The sequence below is a fragment of the Plectropomus leopardus genome, chromosome 9 (genome assembly GCF_026936395.1).
Source record: "Plectropomus leopardus strain MGB_pleo_1.0 chromosome 9, ASM2693639v1, whole genome shotgun sequence".
In the NCBI taxonomy this organism is placed as follows: domain Eukaryota; kingdom Metazoa; phylum Chordata; class Actinopteri; order Perciformes; family Serranidae; genus Plectropomus; species Plectropomus leopardus.
In genome coordinates this window covers 24672982-24691688 of record NC_142184.1, presented here as the reverse complement: position 1 = coordinate 24691688, position 18707 = coordinate 24672982, and the positions used below count along the sequence as shown (strand labels likewise).

The window sequence follows — 18707 nt, the reverse complement described above, 5'->3', positions numbered from 1 at the left end:
AGGCGATGGGCAGAGAAGAGGAGGAAAGAGAGAAAGAGGCCCTCACAAATAAAATGTAACAGTGTCAAAGAAAGAGGGAAGCGCACGGGCCTGCTGCTAATTTCCCGCCCTGAGTGCAGTAATCTGAGGGGAAGATTAAGGTGAAGGAGTTATTCTTGACTATTTTATTAAGAGGTGCTTTAGGCGCTGGAAGAAGGGGCTTTAGCGCTCCTCCAGCAGCGTGCCATACAATACAAGACAAACATTTGCTGTTATTTCACCAAAGTACTCTCAGATGTGCTGGGTCGGGGCCTTGCCTTTTGCCGCAAAGGAACTTGGCATCAAAGTTCCCTGCAGTTCTCTGAAAACAAAAATCTGCCCTTCTTTTCCGCGGGTCCTGCCCTGAGTCCACGTCCGACAGATAAATAGCGAGGTGTCAAAAGACAGGACGGCAAAAAACTCACACCTAGTTTTAATTAAAATGGGAGAGAGCGGTGTGGATAAACGGGAAGAAGCAGAGAGAGAGAGCCATGGGAAGACGCATGATTCCTTACGCTAGAGAAAAACTTTGGCTGAGAAAAAGTGTAAACCTGGGGATTGGAATACTGACATTAGCATTTGTCATTTAATCTTAATAACATACATACAGAAAAAAAAAGATCAAGTCTTTATTTTACCAAAAGTAACCAAAAAATGTAACTACACTGCAAGTTCTACTTCACAAGCCACTCTTATAAGCTTGTTTTTTCTGTTACACAAAATAAAAAGGATGTTGTAGTGTATACAAAAAAGTTTTAAAATGGAGCCAAGACAGGCGACAGGCCAGCAGCAGCCTTACCCACCTGCCTCTTTTGTTTGCTTTGTCAATGCTTCACCGTGCCATTCTTTAACACTTACTGCTCTTCAGTGCCGTTGAAAAACAAGATGCCTCTGTCAGTGCATGTGCGCGCATGCAGTCATCCAAGTGAGCTTTTTCATTGCATTCAGGGAAGTGAAGAGAAACACATTTGCAAAGCCAACGTGGCGCTAAAACAAAGACAACAGAAACAGTAACACCAAGCTGCATGTCTTCAGCTCCCCCTCGCCTCTCTAACCAACATGCAGGTCCCTGAGTGCAAACATTTGTTCGGAATAACATCTTCCCAATTAAAACAGCTAAATTGACATGTCTCGAAAACCTCAGGAACTTTGAGTTGAACGGTCAGCGCGGACAGACAAAAACCACAGAAGTGGCAGTTTCAACCACTCATAAAACACAATTCAAAAACTTCTTCCTCTTTCCTTTTCTGTACTCGAAAGAGAGGATGTGGCTAGATTTGATGAGGAGAGAGAGTGAGGGAGACATCAGACTTGGGAAGCCTCTCTCTCACCAAATTACAGAAATGATTGTGTACCATCTCAGGAGTGAGAGACAAGTCTTAAACATTTTGAAACAAATGTCTCGTTTGGATGTCAGCCCAAAGTTTCTTTATCAACATTTTTTCATAACTGATATAAGAAAAAAAAAAACATTTATAGCATGGAAGAAGATATCAATATTCCCACTGACAGTACCACCAATATAAATCAGACAGTGAGCATTCATTTCAACTGAACACATTGTGCACACTCTCAATTAAATGGACCACTTGAATGCACAAATATCACAATTTGAAATCTAAACAATGTAAAAGCATCCGAATGTGCACTTTCACTTTAATGCCTGGATGATCCAACTTAGACGTAACATCCAGTTAATGGCCGTTATGGTTAAAACCAACAAGGAAGAAGCCGCCCAGTTCATGACATCATCCAAGCCCTATAGGTGATGATGTGTGAACTGTACAGGGAAGGGCGGCTGTGGCTGAGAAATGGCAGCAACAAAGAGACATTTAGGATGTCCAAACCATTCTTAAGACAAGAAGTAATTGCCGTTCAAAGAAAGGAGGATTACAACAGTTATGCTTTTGAAATGAACAATAACAGTCGCAATAGCTGTTGGTTTGACACTGACATTACCACTGATTCCTAAATCCAGTCATTTAGTTTTCACATTAAATGTCCCAGCATCCAGACATGGTTAAAATAATAAAAGCTAGTAGAAACATTTCTTAAGCTTGCTGGGCCATTGTCTGTCTAATTCAAAATCCTGGCAGCATTAATGTTGTTTGTATACTTTAAGCTGGTCCCAGTCTAACAAACCAAAGCCAAACTCTGCTATAGTAGTGTAACTGGTCTGGGTGTGTGCAGCTCCCAGTGCCACCCATTGCTTCTGCCTGCGTTGTGTTGGAGTCAATACAGGACATGCAACCACTGCTTTGCTGAACAGGGATTTTTTGCGTGTGTGCGTGTGTGTGTGTGTGTGTTTGTGTGTTTACTGGAAAAAGTAAAAATAAAAACAGTACTGCAAACGACTTCTTCTGTCCAATGTGCACAGCATTTTTTTAAAAACTTAAGGAAGACTGATAGACTGCACACTGTAGATCAACCAGAAAACAGTTTCATCTCTCGAATATGTCGAGCTCAATTACCTACATCTAAACAAGATCAATCAAACAATATAGTTCTTTACACATATGCATATCTCGGTAGAATAAACCTCCTTATCTCATAATTAACATCTGCATGTTAATTAAATATTCCTTAACTCAACCCAACCCCGTCTTTCTGGATGATGCCAGGTGAGCCTGTGTTATTCGAAAAACCTGTCCATTTCCTGTGCAGAGAACATACAATTAATACAGGCCGAGCTCTTTGCCTTTGGGACACTAAGCATCACAGAGACGCGAGCTTGTAATAGAGCTATTTGTTTTCCTCAGAAAGCTGTCCAAATGGCCTCACTGGGATCGCTAGACTGCACAAAGGCGAGCTATGAATTGGTCAAATCCACAGGGGCAGCCTATTGATTAGGCTCACGGCAAGTAGGAGGCAAATATGCAACTAAATTAGATATTTGTGTTGGGGTGTATGTGTGTGTGTGTGTATATGTGTGTGCGCACACACAAGTTTTACTGCTGCAGTAAAATCAGCTTAATCTGCATCACCCTGGTTAAGTTTGATAAACCACTGAAATTTATCTGCAATATAATTATCTGATGTCCCTCATTAACTACGCAAGATGTAACAACTAAGCATGGGGCAAAATGAAATTTCATGCCACGTTCCTGAAAAAATGATTGCATTTTTGATAAAATGGCACTTAAACTTTTGTGTTTTTTGAGGTTTGTTTGTATGCAGCCAGTTTATGCAGTCTCTTTTATCGACGGTTACCCAGCAGTCTCTTTGGGTGCTGCTAGCCATGATATTCACGATAATCTAAAATGGAAATTCACAACAATCTTTACTCATTGTCCGTAGTAAAATCCTATATCATTCTTTGTAAATTAAGGCATTTTTATATTTTAAGTTCTTGTTTTAGCAACATGTTAAACAAGTGGTTAGAATTAAGGCGAGAACTGACTAAGTACATTTTTTTTTTACCTATTTTTTCCAAATTATCACATCCAGTCTCAGTATAGGGAAATTTGGAGTTTTCTGACAGGATGGGTGCTCCTTAGGCAAACTCGCAATAGTATATCTAATGGACGATATAGATGCCCACATAACAACTCTCTCCTGAGTCCCTCATCTCTTCCATTTCTTGCTCACATCTGCTGCCCTTCCTCCTTAACATCTCCCTTTTCAACCAGAGCAGTTTGTCAGGGTCAGAAAGCAATTTAAAACCTCTCGTAATGAGAGTCAGTGAGAGAGGAGTGAGAGAGGGAGAAGTTAAAGAGAGGGAGAGAAGGAGAGATGAGGTAGTGGGGCGGAGAGAAGAAGAGGATGAAGAAGGCGGGAGGGGTAGGCTGGGGTGTCAGCCATCAAAGCAGGCCAGGAGAAAAGAAGGCCAGGTGCTGGTTGTGGGAATGTGCCGTCCATGGTTCCAGGGACCAGGGAGCTGGTGGGGGCTGTGAGCGGGGGGGGAGCAGGGTGGTAATTAGCCAAGCCTGGAGGAGAGAGAGAGAGAGGGCCCTCCAGGGCCCGCGGGGATAGCCCCTCCGAGAGGATACCATTTGCACTTCTACAGGAGCCGCCAGCCCCGGGCCACAAAGAAGGGGAAAAGGGGAACTATGGCATCCTTTATCAGGCTGGACAAAGACGCCGCATCTTTTCAAAGGAGACCGGAGAGAGAGAGAGAAACTCCAGTGTTCCAGAGAAGGAGGGGAAAAAGAGGGAAAAGAGAAGAGAAGAAAGAATCCTAGGACTGGTCAGGAGAGAGACAGAGAGAGAGATGCCAGTGTGTGGGTTGCAAAGCGAGACAGGAGGTTACGGTCATACTGTGACCCAGTCAGTCCTCTGAGACATCAGAAATTCACTAATGTCCCACACACACACACACGTACACACAACGCTGAGTTCCACAACTATATCCTCAGTGCACAGCAACTGAAAACAATACCATGTTGTTGTTTTTCAACATTTTTATCATTTTCCATCCCAGTTCCCATGAAAAATTGAAATGTCTCTTTTACTAAAAGAACAGTTTGGCCACAAAAGAAGTGGTTCAGTTTGCTTTACACTTCATCTCACTGGAGCTAAGTAGAGGCAGTGGATAAGAAGCCAAAACGGCCACCCCTCTACCTTTGACATTATCAGGGAATCTTAAGAGTTTTGCCCTCCTGTAGTGCAAGGGAAAGTGGAGGTCATTGACATTACTTTTACCTATTACCTTTGGAGTACGGCTGCACGGGGGGTGAATGGGGGCCTTTGAGGCTGTGAGGCTTTGTGCTCCCTATTGGAAAGCAGCCTGACAGTCTTAGCTGAGTGGGGGCCAAAGGTCAGACAGGTCATGTGATAAGGCATTTCAGACCTGCATATAGGGCCCCAGACTGAAGAGGCCTGAAAAACCTCAAGACCCCCCTTTCTCTGTGTCTCTCCTCTTCTTTTCTTTTCTCTTTCCCTTCTCTGTCCCCTCTCTCTCTCTCTGGACACAAAATGCCATTTGTTGTCCGTCAGTCAGTAGCACAGGGCCAGGGTCGGGCCCGGCGCTGAAAGCTCCATTCACACACCCTCTCACCCAGGGATGTTTTTGCAATTCAATATTTTCACACGCAGGCAGCTTCATCGTTACTTTGGAACCGTACACTTGGCAGGATGAGGCTGGGGGCCTCTGGGACAGAGGGGCTGAGAGGTGGAGGAGAGGGGGTCAGCACAGAGGAATCCTAGTGTCGGGAGGGGACGGGCCTGCGCCGGCTAATGGGCCATCTTGAAATGTTTTAGCCAAGACCCCTCCAACACCTACATACACACGCAAACAAGTGCGTACAAACACATTCTGCCCTACTCATCACTATCAGGGATCTTACTTCCTTCATCAAAATCTCTGGGCAACTACAGTCACACTATCTTGCCAGGAACATACTGTCTTCAGTCACTGCGGAAAGCATCCTTCTAACCAGGATCTGAAATACACAGCTCATAGTTAGTAACAGCCACACGAAGAACCAAGCTATTGCTTTGCAGGTCATATGTTAGTCTCTTTGCATTCAGGTGCAAACACAAGAGTTGATGCATCTCTGTGTGATCCACACATTTTGCATACTGCACACATTAATTTATTTGTGGTGGCCCATCACAATTAAAACATTTACTGCCACATATTAATGTGATATTTTTGGAGCTGGCCCGTCCATTAGGAGTGTTATTGGAATACATACACCTTTGATGTTATTCATGTGCACCACACTCTTGGAGCACAGAGCGACTCTGGGCACAGATGGAGTAGCAGAACGCCTAGCGCAGTGAACGTGAAACTTAACCGTTCATTGTTGCTGGATCTAAAAGCACTGGCTTCTACAGCATCGACTCTTCTCATATATCGATGTGATCAGCTCTGACCGAATCAACAGATCAATTATTCACCCCATGACTCAAACTCCTTAAACTGCTGCTGAGAAAAAAAAGTCATGAAAAGTTCTGCCTGCGCTGTGATAACAGACCCACAAAAAAAATTCTAAATTTATAGAGGTGGGACAGAATGATTTAAAAAGAAGGGATACACAAGATTTAAAAACAGGGATGTTTGCTCCCTTTTTTGTTGACCACCACATAGCCTGTGTATGTGAACAAAACTATCATCTTTTTTCTTCTGGTTTCATCTTTTTTTCAACTGATGTTCAGTAACGTAACATAAGTCCTCCATGTTTCCCTCCTGCAACTCAATTGGATGTGGTCCGATTTGTTTAAATAAAGTAGATTTGGGGAGTTAAGTGCTGGGAATGAATACTGTTTAAGTAAGGTGATACTAGAAATGTATTAATTTGTGGCTCACTTTTAAATGACATACTTTTAAAATAGTTGGTCTTGGGGAAATGTATCAAGAATTTTAGAGTCAAAAGGTTCAAGTCCAAGTGAACTTACAAACCATTGGTGTTTCAGTCCAAGTTGAGCCGCAGGTTGCTTTTGATTTTGTCAAATGGAGTCTACAGTCATCAACTTTGTGACTTGAGTCTGACTTGAATCAAAGTCATGTGACTCAAGTCTTCACCTCTGGTAACAACTAAATGAGAATCTATTAAAGCAAAGTACATATCTGTCCAAAGGTACCTTTCGAAGTAAATTTTAATACAGCATGACCAAATTCAGCAGCTTGAGTTTTAAGCTGGTGAAGCATGTTTTCAGAATATGTATTTATTTTTAACCACAGGTATTAGTACACAGACTACCAGAGCAAACAGGAAATAACAGGTCAGAAAGCAAACAAGCAACAACAGAGAACAAAAGTATGAACTTCATGGAAATGTGCCTCATTTTAACCAAACCATTCCAAATCCACAACTGTAACACCAGACGATTCGTTTAGCATTCAGAGTGGCTGAGGTAAATGGAGGGCCTGCAATGAGATGGAGCTCTTAATATATTTATCCTGTGCACCACACTCTACTTAATGAAATTAAACCACACCAATAGCAGCCCTTTGTCTCTGGGGAGTTCAGTAATCAACATGCCACCAGTTTTCATTTTGTATGAAAATAAATGGCAGTCGGTGATATGGGCCTAATTGTGTTGCACCGGGAAGGAGCTGGGTGAGAGAAGAAACTTGCAGCGGTGATGTAGTAGAGCCAATTTTCATGGACAGCAGCGCTAAGGAGAGCTGGTCAAATAAGCAGAGGCATTCATCTGGGGACCGCTACCCCGCTTCCACTCTCTCCCCCTCTCCCTCCTTCTCTTTCTATCCATCATACTCACAAAGAAAGTTAGCCAAGTATTAAACAAATAGAGAACTGGTGAGCCCTGTGCACTAGCGCCTGGCAGGGTCACTGGATAATGACAGCTCAATTACGGTGAATCTCCTTGTACACCCTCCCCCCACGAGTACAATCCCTACAGCCGCCCCACCCAGCACGGTAAATTTGTCAAACTCACCAAAACGATGCATCTGACAGTGTAATCACTAACCGTCCCCACCAACATGAAAGAGGTCTTTATCTGGCCAAATCAAAGAACCTGATCTCTGAGAGAAAAGGGGTAGGGGGGTGGGGGGGTGACTAGAGAAGAGAAACGTCTCGCTCGGCCCCTGTGAGACGTGGAGATGTCTCTAATCCGCTTTAATGAGACACTGCGTGCCCATCTTTGTGGTAATGACGAAACACAGTGAGAAAGACGGTGAGGGGGAGGCAGGGTAGGAGGGAGGAGTGGGAGAGATACAAGTGAAGATGGAGCCAAGGCTTTGAACTGGCGGTCTGATGAAAGGGGAGGCAGGCAGGGGGAGTTTAGAGCCACGCTGCTGCTGCTGCTACACACCACCACACCACTGCCTGTTTGAGACAGACGAACAGCCCAGGGGACAGAGCAGTTTGTCTGCTTATCATATCTGGACAGGATGAGCCATCATCAGTAGCTCCGCACTGGGACTGGCGTGTGTGTGTGTGTGTGTGTGTGTGTGTGTGTGTGTGTGTGTGTGTGTGTGTGTGTGTGTGTGTGTGTGTGTGTGTGTCTGGCGATGAGCTATAATTTGTGAAACCACTACAGAAGAGCAATCAAACTTTTAAGGAAAAGAAATAGTTTGGTTTAGTGTTACTCATAATATCAAGACAGTTGAAGCTACAGTAGAATACTTTTATAAAACATTACTCTTTGTCATACTTGCTGAATCTGTCGCTATATCCTGACAGTAGTACATGAGGCGGATAATCTGTGAAAAGTGTATGTTCTTCTGACTCTTTCTCGTTCTCCTAATGGCATTTGCAAGAATTATGCATGCTTGGACGAAAACAACCAAGCAGTGAAGTCATCAGTTGACCTCTTTGAAAGCCCAAGTTAAAGCAAGCATTTTGGCATCAGACTTCTTTTGCGGAGTTGTCTTTGCAGTGTATGCTGTTGCTGGCAGTGCAGTGTCATAGACTAGCAGTGAGTGACAGCTGCGTTAGAGACTCCTGGCTCTGATTGTTTGCTTTAGTTCAGGCATGGTGGATTCTTGCAAATGCCATTAGGAGCACTATGAGGATCCAGAGGAACATGTGATTTTCAGAGATTATCCATCCCATGTGCTACTGTCAGTATATCGTGACAGTTTTAGTAAAATGACAAGTTATCAACTGAACCTTTTAAGTGTGGCATTTCACAATGTGTGTTGATAATCAAATATATTTCTCAGCTGGTAAAACGAGTTAGTCACAGCTTGCTACTCTACACTTGAGCTATTAATTGATTAGTTGTCATCTATAACATTAATCACAAACTAATTGGATAATTCATAATCAGTTTGGGTAATTAAAAAAAAAGAAAAGTCAAATTCTCTGATTCCAGATTCTTAGACATGGATGTTTTCTGTTTTGTTTGTTTTATTCATCCTCTATGACAGTAAACTGAATATCTTAAGGTGGTGGACAAAATAAGACATCTGGGGAAGTCATCCTGATTTATCGATCAATTCATTGAGACAATCAACTGGTTAAAAGAGGTTCTGTGGTTACTTATAGTTTGCTACTGTACACTATGGCTGCAACAATTTATCGATTAGTTGTCAACTATAAAATTAATCACCAACTAATTTTATAAGCGATTAATCATTTGGGTAATTATTTTAAGGAAAAAATGTCAAAGTTTTCAGATTCAAGCTTCTTAGACGTGAACATTTTCTGATTTCTTTATTCCTTTATGAAAGTAAACTGAATATAATTTGGTTGTGGACAAAACAAGACATTTGAGGACACCCTTTTGGGTTTCTGATCAACATTTTTCAACAATTTTTGGCATTTTACAGACAAAACCAATCGATTAATCGAGAAAATAATCAACAGATTATTTGATAAGGAAAATGATCATCAGTTGCAGACAGCCCTCCTGTACTTTATACTATACTTGACGTTTGCTTTTGTCACCTTGCCCTTATACTGTTCATGTATTTTAAAAAAGGGCTTTAGTCCACCAGCTAACTGCAATTGTTAATTTTAATGCTGGATGCTTTTAATAGAGAAGTTCAAACATATAAACTGTCTTCCACTACAGTCCATTACACAAGACCTAACTGTGCATGTGTGTAAAAGAAAAACAATTTATTAGGTTTTCTAACACAACTTTCTCTAAATCATAAATTTGGACAACAGAAATGTGTAAACGATACGATTTTAATGTCGTATTATCCCAACATATCTCGATTTTGTCTTAACACCAAGACAAACAGTTTTCCTGAACATAGAACATGGTGTAAATAAGTGAGAAGACAACATAAAGGACAGAAAGTTCAAGAATGGCTCAAAGGAAAAGAGTGTGGTGAGGACAAATGTTGGACTCACAAAGTGAGCGGGCTAATGCCAAACAAATCAGGATTAGACCCAGATAAGACTAATCACAATGCTGGGCAATCTCGGGGATATCACAATTCAGGGGGGAATCATGAGGGCTGCTAAAACACGCTAATTAGGGACTCGACACATTTGCCCCTTGTTTTGCAAACAACACACACTGTTTAACAGCGGGTGGTGCACAATCACACCAGACACACAGAGAGATAATCATTTAGTGTTAATCAGTGTACTCAAGAAGTAGAGATGAGGTATTTCCTATGGGACGACTCCTGCAGTCGGATGTATTCTTAGCCCTGGAATCTTCTAGACATGGCTCTGCGGTGGTGGGACGTAACTCGATAAGCAGCCACAGGTCAAGACAAAATGCATTTAACTGCAGTGTAATGGCTTTTCATTTTTTGAACCCCCTTTTCGCCAACACATACCGCTGTTCGAACGCTATTCGGCTATTTTTAAAAAGACCCTGCCCCCATCTGCAGGCTGAAAGTGCACGGTATGAGGAGAGACAAAAAACAGGGGGCTGCTAAAAAAGAAAACATCAGTGATATATCTTAAAACTCTCTCAGGCATGCCACAGTCTCCACTGCCAAATGATTGGGAGATTGCTGTGTTTTTGCAAACATGGCGGATGAAGTCATGGTGCAAGGCAGAAAGAGGCATATTTGCCAACTGGATAATGTGAGGTCAATGTATCATTGGAATGAATGGGATTTAGAGCCATGTGCAAGAGCTTAATGCAGTGGTATTTGTATGTCAACTCAAAATTTGACTTAGCCAGCATGAGACCAGGCAGGAAGCACAAGGCTAAAACGTTTGTGTGTGTGTGTGTGTGTGTGTGTGTGTGTGTGTGTGTGTGTGTGTGTGTGTGTGTGTGTGTGTGTGCACTGCCTATATCTGTGTCCAGGTGTAAGAGGTGCCCACCCATTGCTGTGCCAAGGTCAAAGCAACAGAGAACAGTGACAGGACCTCCAACAACTGTACAAAATGGTGCACACACTGACTCTCTCTCTCTCTCTCTCTCTCACACACACACACACATACACACACGTATTTAGCCAGCCAACAGTGCCAGCTCCTGCTGTTTGGATGACATTTACACTCAACCTTTCTAGTTTGTGATTGATTGGGGTTAAATCCTAACATTGCCCAAAAATCTGTCACCGCCAAGGTGTGTGTGTGTGTGTGTATGTGTGTGTGTGTGTGTGTGTGTGTGTGTGTGTGTGTGTGTGTGTCCATCCAAAATCCATCTGCATGAGTGTGTATGTATGTATGGTTTCTATGTGCACTCGTGTCACAGAGCCATGGTAAGCCTTCAGTGAGTCTTAGCTGACATGAAAGAATGACTTCAACATTCTGCATCAGCATCTTGAGTTGCAGTGTCTGCTGCATCCAAAAACCAAATCCAAAGGTCTGTCTCCATCTCTATCTCTTGCATGCAGAGTAGGGTTGCAACAGTACAGGACTTTCACGGTAAAGTGAATGTATCAGAAAATATTGCTGTGTTACGGTATACAGAATTATTATATTTTCAGCTACAATGAACATTAATGGAATGAACAGGGTTATTTTAGTTAAACAAACACTGTGTAAAAAGTTTCCCTTCTAACTAAAATAAAGTTCAGAATCTCTGTCTAGTGGCATTTTTTTTTCAATACAATAGATAAGCAAATGTGCATGGTATGATAACCTCCAACTTTCAGACCACAGTATACCTGGAAACCACTTCAGGCCTAATGCAGAGTGAGATAACAGTTAATGAGAGAATTGGCCATTTATTAAAGCAAGCGAACAACGCTGAGTATGGATTATTCTATAAATGCTCTTTTTTTTAAATCTATGGACATTCAGTTTTCTCCCTTTCATTGTTACATCCTTCTTTGATGTGATAAAATTAGGACAAACAAAATAAAGTCATAGTTTCAGAGTGTTGCAATAACGTAAATAAAATAAACACTGACATCTGAAACTAGCTGAAGCTAAATGATGAATAACGACCTCAAAACCAAGAATGGCATTAAGGGGTTTTCTGTGTTTTGTAGGCACACTGGGATTCAATCCAACATCTACATTTCTAAATCGTTTTCACACTTTATAGCACCTGTCCCTCACCAGATTAGAGACATTTCTATTCCAAAGGACACGGCCAAAACAGCAGCAACTGACTGAATCACAATAACAGCACTTCCCTGAGATAAAAGACTGTCTCACGGAGTGTTCTGGGAGGAAGAGAGGGAGTCAGCGATAGTAAAAGAAGACATTAAGTAGTTGGCAGTGGAACAGTCGTAAAACAGACTATTTAAAAAAGAGATTGTAACATCCCATTTGAACTATGCTCCCATAAATTAATATCTCCTCTTTACAGCTGCAGAGTGCAGGTAGTTCACAGTGTAACCACTTCCTTGCATTGTATATATTCCTTTAGATAATTCTTTTTAAAAATGGAAAAGAAATGTCTTTAATGGCTGACTGCTTCAAAGATTTAGGACTGGTAAGCACAACGGAGACATCAGACCGCACTGTCCTCAACATGTCCAGGTAATATGAACACTTTACCAGAAAATACATTCTTTAGGAGTTCGCTCTTCCAGCTAATTTTGAGATAGGTTACAAAAAGCAATGCATCTTTATTTGTATCATATTATGTAAATTAAATGTGGACCATGTGTTATGGAAACAGAGTGTCTTGACACTGAACAAAACCTTAACCAAAGTAACTTCTCTCTACGTCAGATCAATATGTTACAATTGCACATTTATGGCTGTATTATGAATAAATGTCCCCCAATGTTTGGGGTGTTGTGATGGGACAAAATTACTCCTTTCACAGGATATATCTGAGAATACAGTTGTCTTACATGTAGAGTGTAAAGGTATTTCATTGGACGAAGACGAGAAACGAGCACTGGAAATAAATAAGGAAAGAAGACTAAGGAGCCTCACTGCTCACAACGCACGCTAAACTGGGATGAGGAACTCGCATCCTACAAACTTCCATAATCAAGTACTTATGCAGCATATGTGGCCGTGCCAAATGCGGACTGATGCAATTAGTTAGGCTACACAATTTTTCAATCCTTCCAAAATTGACACAAATGGTCCCAAAATCAGTCCAAACGCTCAAGGAAAAAAAACCTCTCCAATAGTATGAAACAGAATGTAAATGAAACTTTTCTGTTTTAAAAAATGTGATTTTTTTTTTTAAATCACTGCAAAGCAGGTGGTCTTCCTGATTGGATGGAGTATTTGAGAATTGAGAAAACAAAACAGAAAACACAACCACCGCACACAATCTGACACCCTCTGGATGCCTTCAGTTTTTGGGTGACAATGATTCACAAGACAGACTGTCACAGCGGTCACAGTGTGTCATTTCAGACAGAGATGTAAAACTGTAAAACTGGTGTCGCGTGATTAGGAGCACTGCTAAGATCATCCACATCATCACACATGAATGCAGAAAGGCTCTGTGAAAACCACAACAGTCTCAGGTTTCACATCGTGTTTCATCTAAGAAAGATCTACAGCAATAAAAGAAATGATCTCGCAGGTACTGTCATTTTGCATCAAGCCCAGAGCTAATGACATTAAAAATAAATAAATAAATAAATGGCTCTATGTGCACAGGCACTGTGTGGCTAATCACTAGCCTGTATCAATTAGCAACAGTGTTAAAAATGAAACTGAACTTGTCAAGTAACACCATGAGGAGAGTCTTTATCAAAATATGAGTCATCAACAAGATCCCCATTAATTTCTTTCTCTTTTTTTTGTTTTACTGATGCTCTAACTTCAAAATAAAAGCACTTAAAACCGGGAGATTTAGTTTCTTAAAATAAAATTAAAGAAATATACATGTCTTTGACATTAACATTTCCTTTTCATTCTATGATCCTATCATTTTTATGTGCAGGCTCTAATCTGTGAACATGGAGGAGTGCTATCTGACACACATTACAGCTGCATAGCAGTAATACATGGGAGCCTGCACGGGACCCTGAACGTTTAGCCAGAAGTTCAACATAGCTACCATTGTTGGTTTTAAAGTGTTATGGGTTGGGTTTTATTACTTCTGTCAAAACATCAGAAGCTGTTGAGCCAGGCCAAGTTCATGACTGGGAGTCCATCTAATAAGAGGCATTTAACACAAAGATCAATAGGATATCTGGCAATTAGTATATAGGCCAGAAAGAAAGACAGAGAGACAGAGAGGGGTGTAGGAGAGGAAAACTGTCAGAACCTGTGTGCATTTGTTCAATGTGGTGGGTTAGAAGGACGGTGGGAGTCATATGTGCAAAATCAGCAAAAAAAAAACAAAAAAAAAACTGCATGGCACTACCTTTCATTTTATTGACTTGATAATGCAGACGGCAGTAAGTGAAATAGGTTTAGAAAATCAATAACGTGTCTACGTTGCGGTCACAATCAGTGTGGTTTCAACACCTTCCTGTTTCTACGAGTGTGTGCAAAGCTGCTACATTTTTCGTTTTTAATTATATTTCTTAAGCTTTCTGTCGAGACGTTATTGCGCGGATGTGCGCGTGCAGCAGAGCGCGAGGGCAGCGTCTGTTTGTGTGTGTGTGTATTAATTCGTCTCACCTGCACGCTGAAAATTACCAGAAAAAAAAAACGTCTAAAATCATTCAACTGGAAATTCCAATTGATTCAAGCCAAATGTAAAGGTATGGGCCCAACAGAACACCCCAATAAAACATCAAATAGAAATACATAAATAGATATAAAATCAATGGGAGCAAATGCACCTTTAGGTGCAGAAAGATATTGTCACTTTGGTGCTGTTCTCTGCTAAATTGCCTGCATCGACTTTTAGTTTTTAAGACAAAAAGAGGTCCAATATCAAAGTCCAATATCAAAGCCGCTATCTTGGATTAAATTGGATGTATGGCCTCTTAATTATCGAACGACGTCTTATTTATTTAGTACAAATATGGCAAAATACTCGCATATTGTACATTTTAAATTCATAATAATCAATTAATACTACTGGATGGGTCAGGATTTAATTAAAAAAAATCAAAAATAATTCGACAACGAGCCTCAAATTAAGCTAAAACAAATCCAACACTACTCAACATATAAACGTGTGGGCAACAGAGCATGAAATGTCATACTTATTTATTTTTTAAAATAAAAAAGCCCACCTGTGAAGGCGATATCATATTATAATCCAAACACACTAACACTCACTTAATCCTGACCCCAAAGCATAATGTAAACAAACCAGGACGACTGCATACTAATCACGAACACACACACATATTCATATTCTACATGAGGTGCTGCAGAGTTTCTACAGAGTCTATATATCTGCCGATACAAGAAAATACACAAGAGGGATAAAAATAAATGATAAAGCAGCTGGTGAATATAGCTGTGGGCCTACAGGAGAGGATTTCACCTCAGCAGCAAAAGAGAAAAAAGGGAGAAAAAAGGAGGGTGGAATATACTCCCACGCGTCGCATTCAAAAGTTGTGGGCCTGCATGTTTTGAATGTTAAGAACAACACGATATTTTTTTTCATGTGTGCTGCTGTGTTTCTCTCTGCTATACCGCTGCAACGCAACAGATCTGAGGCCTGTGGGCTGCAGTGGTCCGATGTGAGAGTGCTACAAAGCCAGGTATTTGTGTTCATTAGCACCCGGATCAACAGACTATCAAGGCTGTTTAGAGATCAAGACCAAGTGCAATTACTGGCAAGAAGCGGGATCCTTGACATGTTTAAGTATTTTCACAAAGTAGCCCACTTAACGTTTTGCTTTCGTCCCTTTTCTTTTTTTTTCTTTGTCTTTAACTTTTACGGGAACTTGATCCCTGTGCACCAACTATGGAGAACACGCAAGGGTTAAAAGGTAATAATAACAACAGAAAAATGATTGCAAAAACAGTATTGATTTTTATTCTTATTGTTTATCTGAATGCACCTTAGCTGAAACTGTTATTGAATATTTAGCTAATAGTAACGGCATCAGACTATAATTTCTAAAATGTATTGTAAGGAATGCAATATCTTCTGGAATAAAGACGGTTCTGGTTTGTTAAAAAAAAACCAACTGTGCACACACAATAATTTCATTTAAAGTCATAAATGTAAATACATTTTTTTAAATAAACCTGAATTATTTCTGTTGTAAAGATGGAGGTTTAGTTTGAATTCAGGAGGGCCAGTGACTTTGGCAAAGTTACAAAGTTTGTAAAGGCCTGTAAACATGCATTCGAGCAAAAAATAAAAAATAATAACAGGAATACTTTTAAATAGTTCATTTTTAATTAAAATGTTATTTTTAAAAAATCAACACACTGCTAAATATGCTCTGCGTTTTATCTCTGCATTTTTCACATCGAAACATACTATGATTAATATCTAAAACACACTAAGACAAAAACAAATGCCAGCAGGCCTGCATGAAGTGTAAACTTGTAAAGCAATGGTCTCTCAAATGAATTGAGGATAAAAGCAGACGGACCCACACAATTAGCCGTAGAAAACAAAATGCATTCATGCAGGATTCTTTTTTTTAAGGACGGCATAAATAAACGCGATCCATAAATCAACCCACCAACAATAAACAAATGTCAAACAATAAACACGGTCCATTTCCAACAACAAAGTGCTCATGTTCAAAAAACTGAATACATGAATTTTCCGTGTGACGCGAGCAGCAGTCCACTAAGAAGTGGTATGGGCGCTTTCTTGCACAAGACGCATTATTGATTGGCATTCCCTGGAGGAGGAACCAGTCTGCAGCAGTCCGAGGGCCCCGAGACAAAACAAAAGTTGCCGGAGAGCGATATATTCTGCGATTCAAGCGGCATCCACTAAGAAAAAAAAATCTGCATTAAAAATGTCGCCGTCTTTTCTGTCTAAATTCACGTGTTGGCGTCTCCGTGTGCAGGCGAGTGAACGAGTGCGCTCAGCTCGGTGTGCTGCAGCAGCAGCTCGCACACAGCAGAGCAGCGGTGCCACAGCGCCCACTATTTCAAAAGCCGGGAATATTATTTCACAAGACTTGGAACGGCTCTATAAAAAAAAGTTACTATCGACAACTTTCTTGGTAACTTTCAGGAAACAAACGTGCGCCTCGGGTGAACCTCCGACATCCGAAAAGAGCAAAATTGCAAGATCGAGCTCAGATTTGGACGGTGGTGTTTATCTCTGCATTTAAAGGAGTGTAATCAACTACAAGCACCAGCGGCGTTTCTCATCACACATGAAACTTTCTGACACTACGAACCAACGAAGCCAAGAGCGCAGCATGCAGAGAAACGAGTCTGAGCAGCCGGAGCGGGACACATTTTCTAGCAGAAAAGTTAACTCCGGACAAAGAGTCGCCCCCTCCTCTCTTAAAGGATATGACAAATGACAAGGACACATTGGACCATCTACACAAGCACGAGTTTGGAGCCGGCGGCTGAAAGCGATAAGAAGCGGGGAAAAGAAGACCTACTTTTGGCCAGTTTTCTCGCCCTCGCCTTGGATCTCATCTTGTCGGCTTGTAGATTCCTCTCGTCGTCCTCCGTGAGCCCAGAAGCAGCAACAACACTATCTTCATCTCACCAGCATTGTCAGTTTGGACACCTTCGCACATGCGCACAGGCCATTCAATCTGACACCCTCGCCGGGGCCAAAAAACTTTCCAATGTATTCATCATCATCACTTTTTTGTCCTATCGTCTCCCCTTTAGATCACTTATCTCTTCCCCTCCTCCTCTTCCTCCTCCTCCTGCTCTCTCCTCACCATCTCACCTTCCCTCCCTCCCCCTTGCCATCCCCTTACCCTCGTCCCCCTCCTCACCCCGGCACCCCCACCCATCCCATTCAGCTCCTGCCAGCACCTCCTTGGGTTTTTACCCCTTTAACAGCGACAACTTGGCTTTCTCCAACCGGCGGTGGACACAGTGAGGTACGTTGAGGTCAAGGTCGTGTTGTAACTATGTTAATGCAAATTATTATTCTTATTATTATTATTATTATTATTATTATTATTATTATTATTATCAATAATATTTTTTCCTCTTCATAATAAGCTTCTTTTTTTGGACGGAAAATGTTAACAAAATAATTTTCTCTCTGAATGTACAGACTTAAGACATAACTTTGTAAACTTTGTATGTAGCTGTTGAAGCAGCTGATGTTGTGCCAAAAAGTGCTCGAGTTGCAGAGGTTATTTTTAACTTCATTAATGCACATGCAGGCGTAATAGTTGCAAGACTCAATTGGAGTTGCACTCTACAGACTATGATTTGTGTGTGTGTGTGTGTGTGTGTGTGTGTGTGTGTGTGTGTGTGTGTGTGTGTGAGTGTGTGAGAGAGTGTGTGTGTGTGTGTGTGAGCCTTGTTGCCCTCAGGACAAGCAGCGGCCAGCAGCTGTTTGACGCATGCATTGAGCCTCCACCAGCAGAGTCCGGACCGGGGAGAAGCCCAGACTTTATTTCTCTCCCTCTCTTTGCTCCAATGTCCACATTTGTAACAACCACATTTTGCAGCACTTATTTTTCGGAGAATCGTTTGTGTTCGTTGTTAGCGCCACTGTGCCGCGTAAAGTCACCTGAACGAAGGTGGATAGACGGCACACTTTCTCCTCGTGAGTATGACTTGCCTTTCAACCTGTTTGTTTGTTTGCTGCAGGCACGAGGAGAGGAGCTTTTACATTAGCCCGTGCGTCCAGAAAGTCTGATGGAGCCTGAAGGACTGCGAGGTATTTTTTTTTATTACAAAAAAAAGTATTTTTTCGTATACAAATATCGGACACGTGGATAATTTAGCTATATTTTTTACTAACTGGTATGCTTATATTGAAGTTGCAATTCAGGCCTTTTACTGTATTTATATGGGGCAACTGGGAAACATTTTATTAGGCTATACAACTTAATTTGATTGTAACTATTCGCATGAATTCAAATGTCATGTTTATAGAAAATAATCATATATTTATTATAATGTACA

General features: G+C 41.2%; 1 protein-coding gene across 6 annotated transcripts in view; it reads right to left on the bottom strand.

Moving 5' to 3' along the window:
* The window catches only part of prdm16 (PR domain containing 16), a 212881-nt gene extending 195323 nt beyond the window's left edge, over window positions 1-17558 (bottom strand). For 4 of the 6 annotated variants that reach the window (XM_088082330.1, XM_088082324.1, XM_088082325.1 and 1 more), the window contains exon 1: window positions 17210-17558. In XM_088082330.1, the coding sequence (XP_087938456.1) occupies window positions 17210-17246 (37 nt within the window). In that variant the 5' untranslated portion in view covers window positions 17247-17558. The remainder of the gene's footprint in view (window positions 1-17209) is intronic. The other 2 variants (XM_088082327.1, XM_088082328.1) reach the window with 2 other exon arrangements.
* Window positions 17559-18707: the final 1149 nt, after the last annotated feature.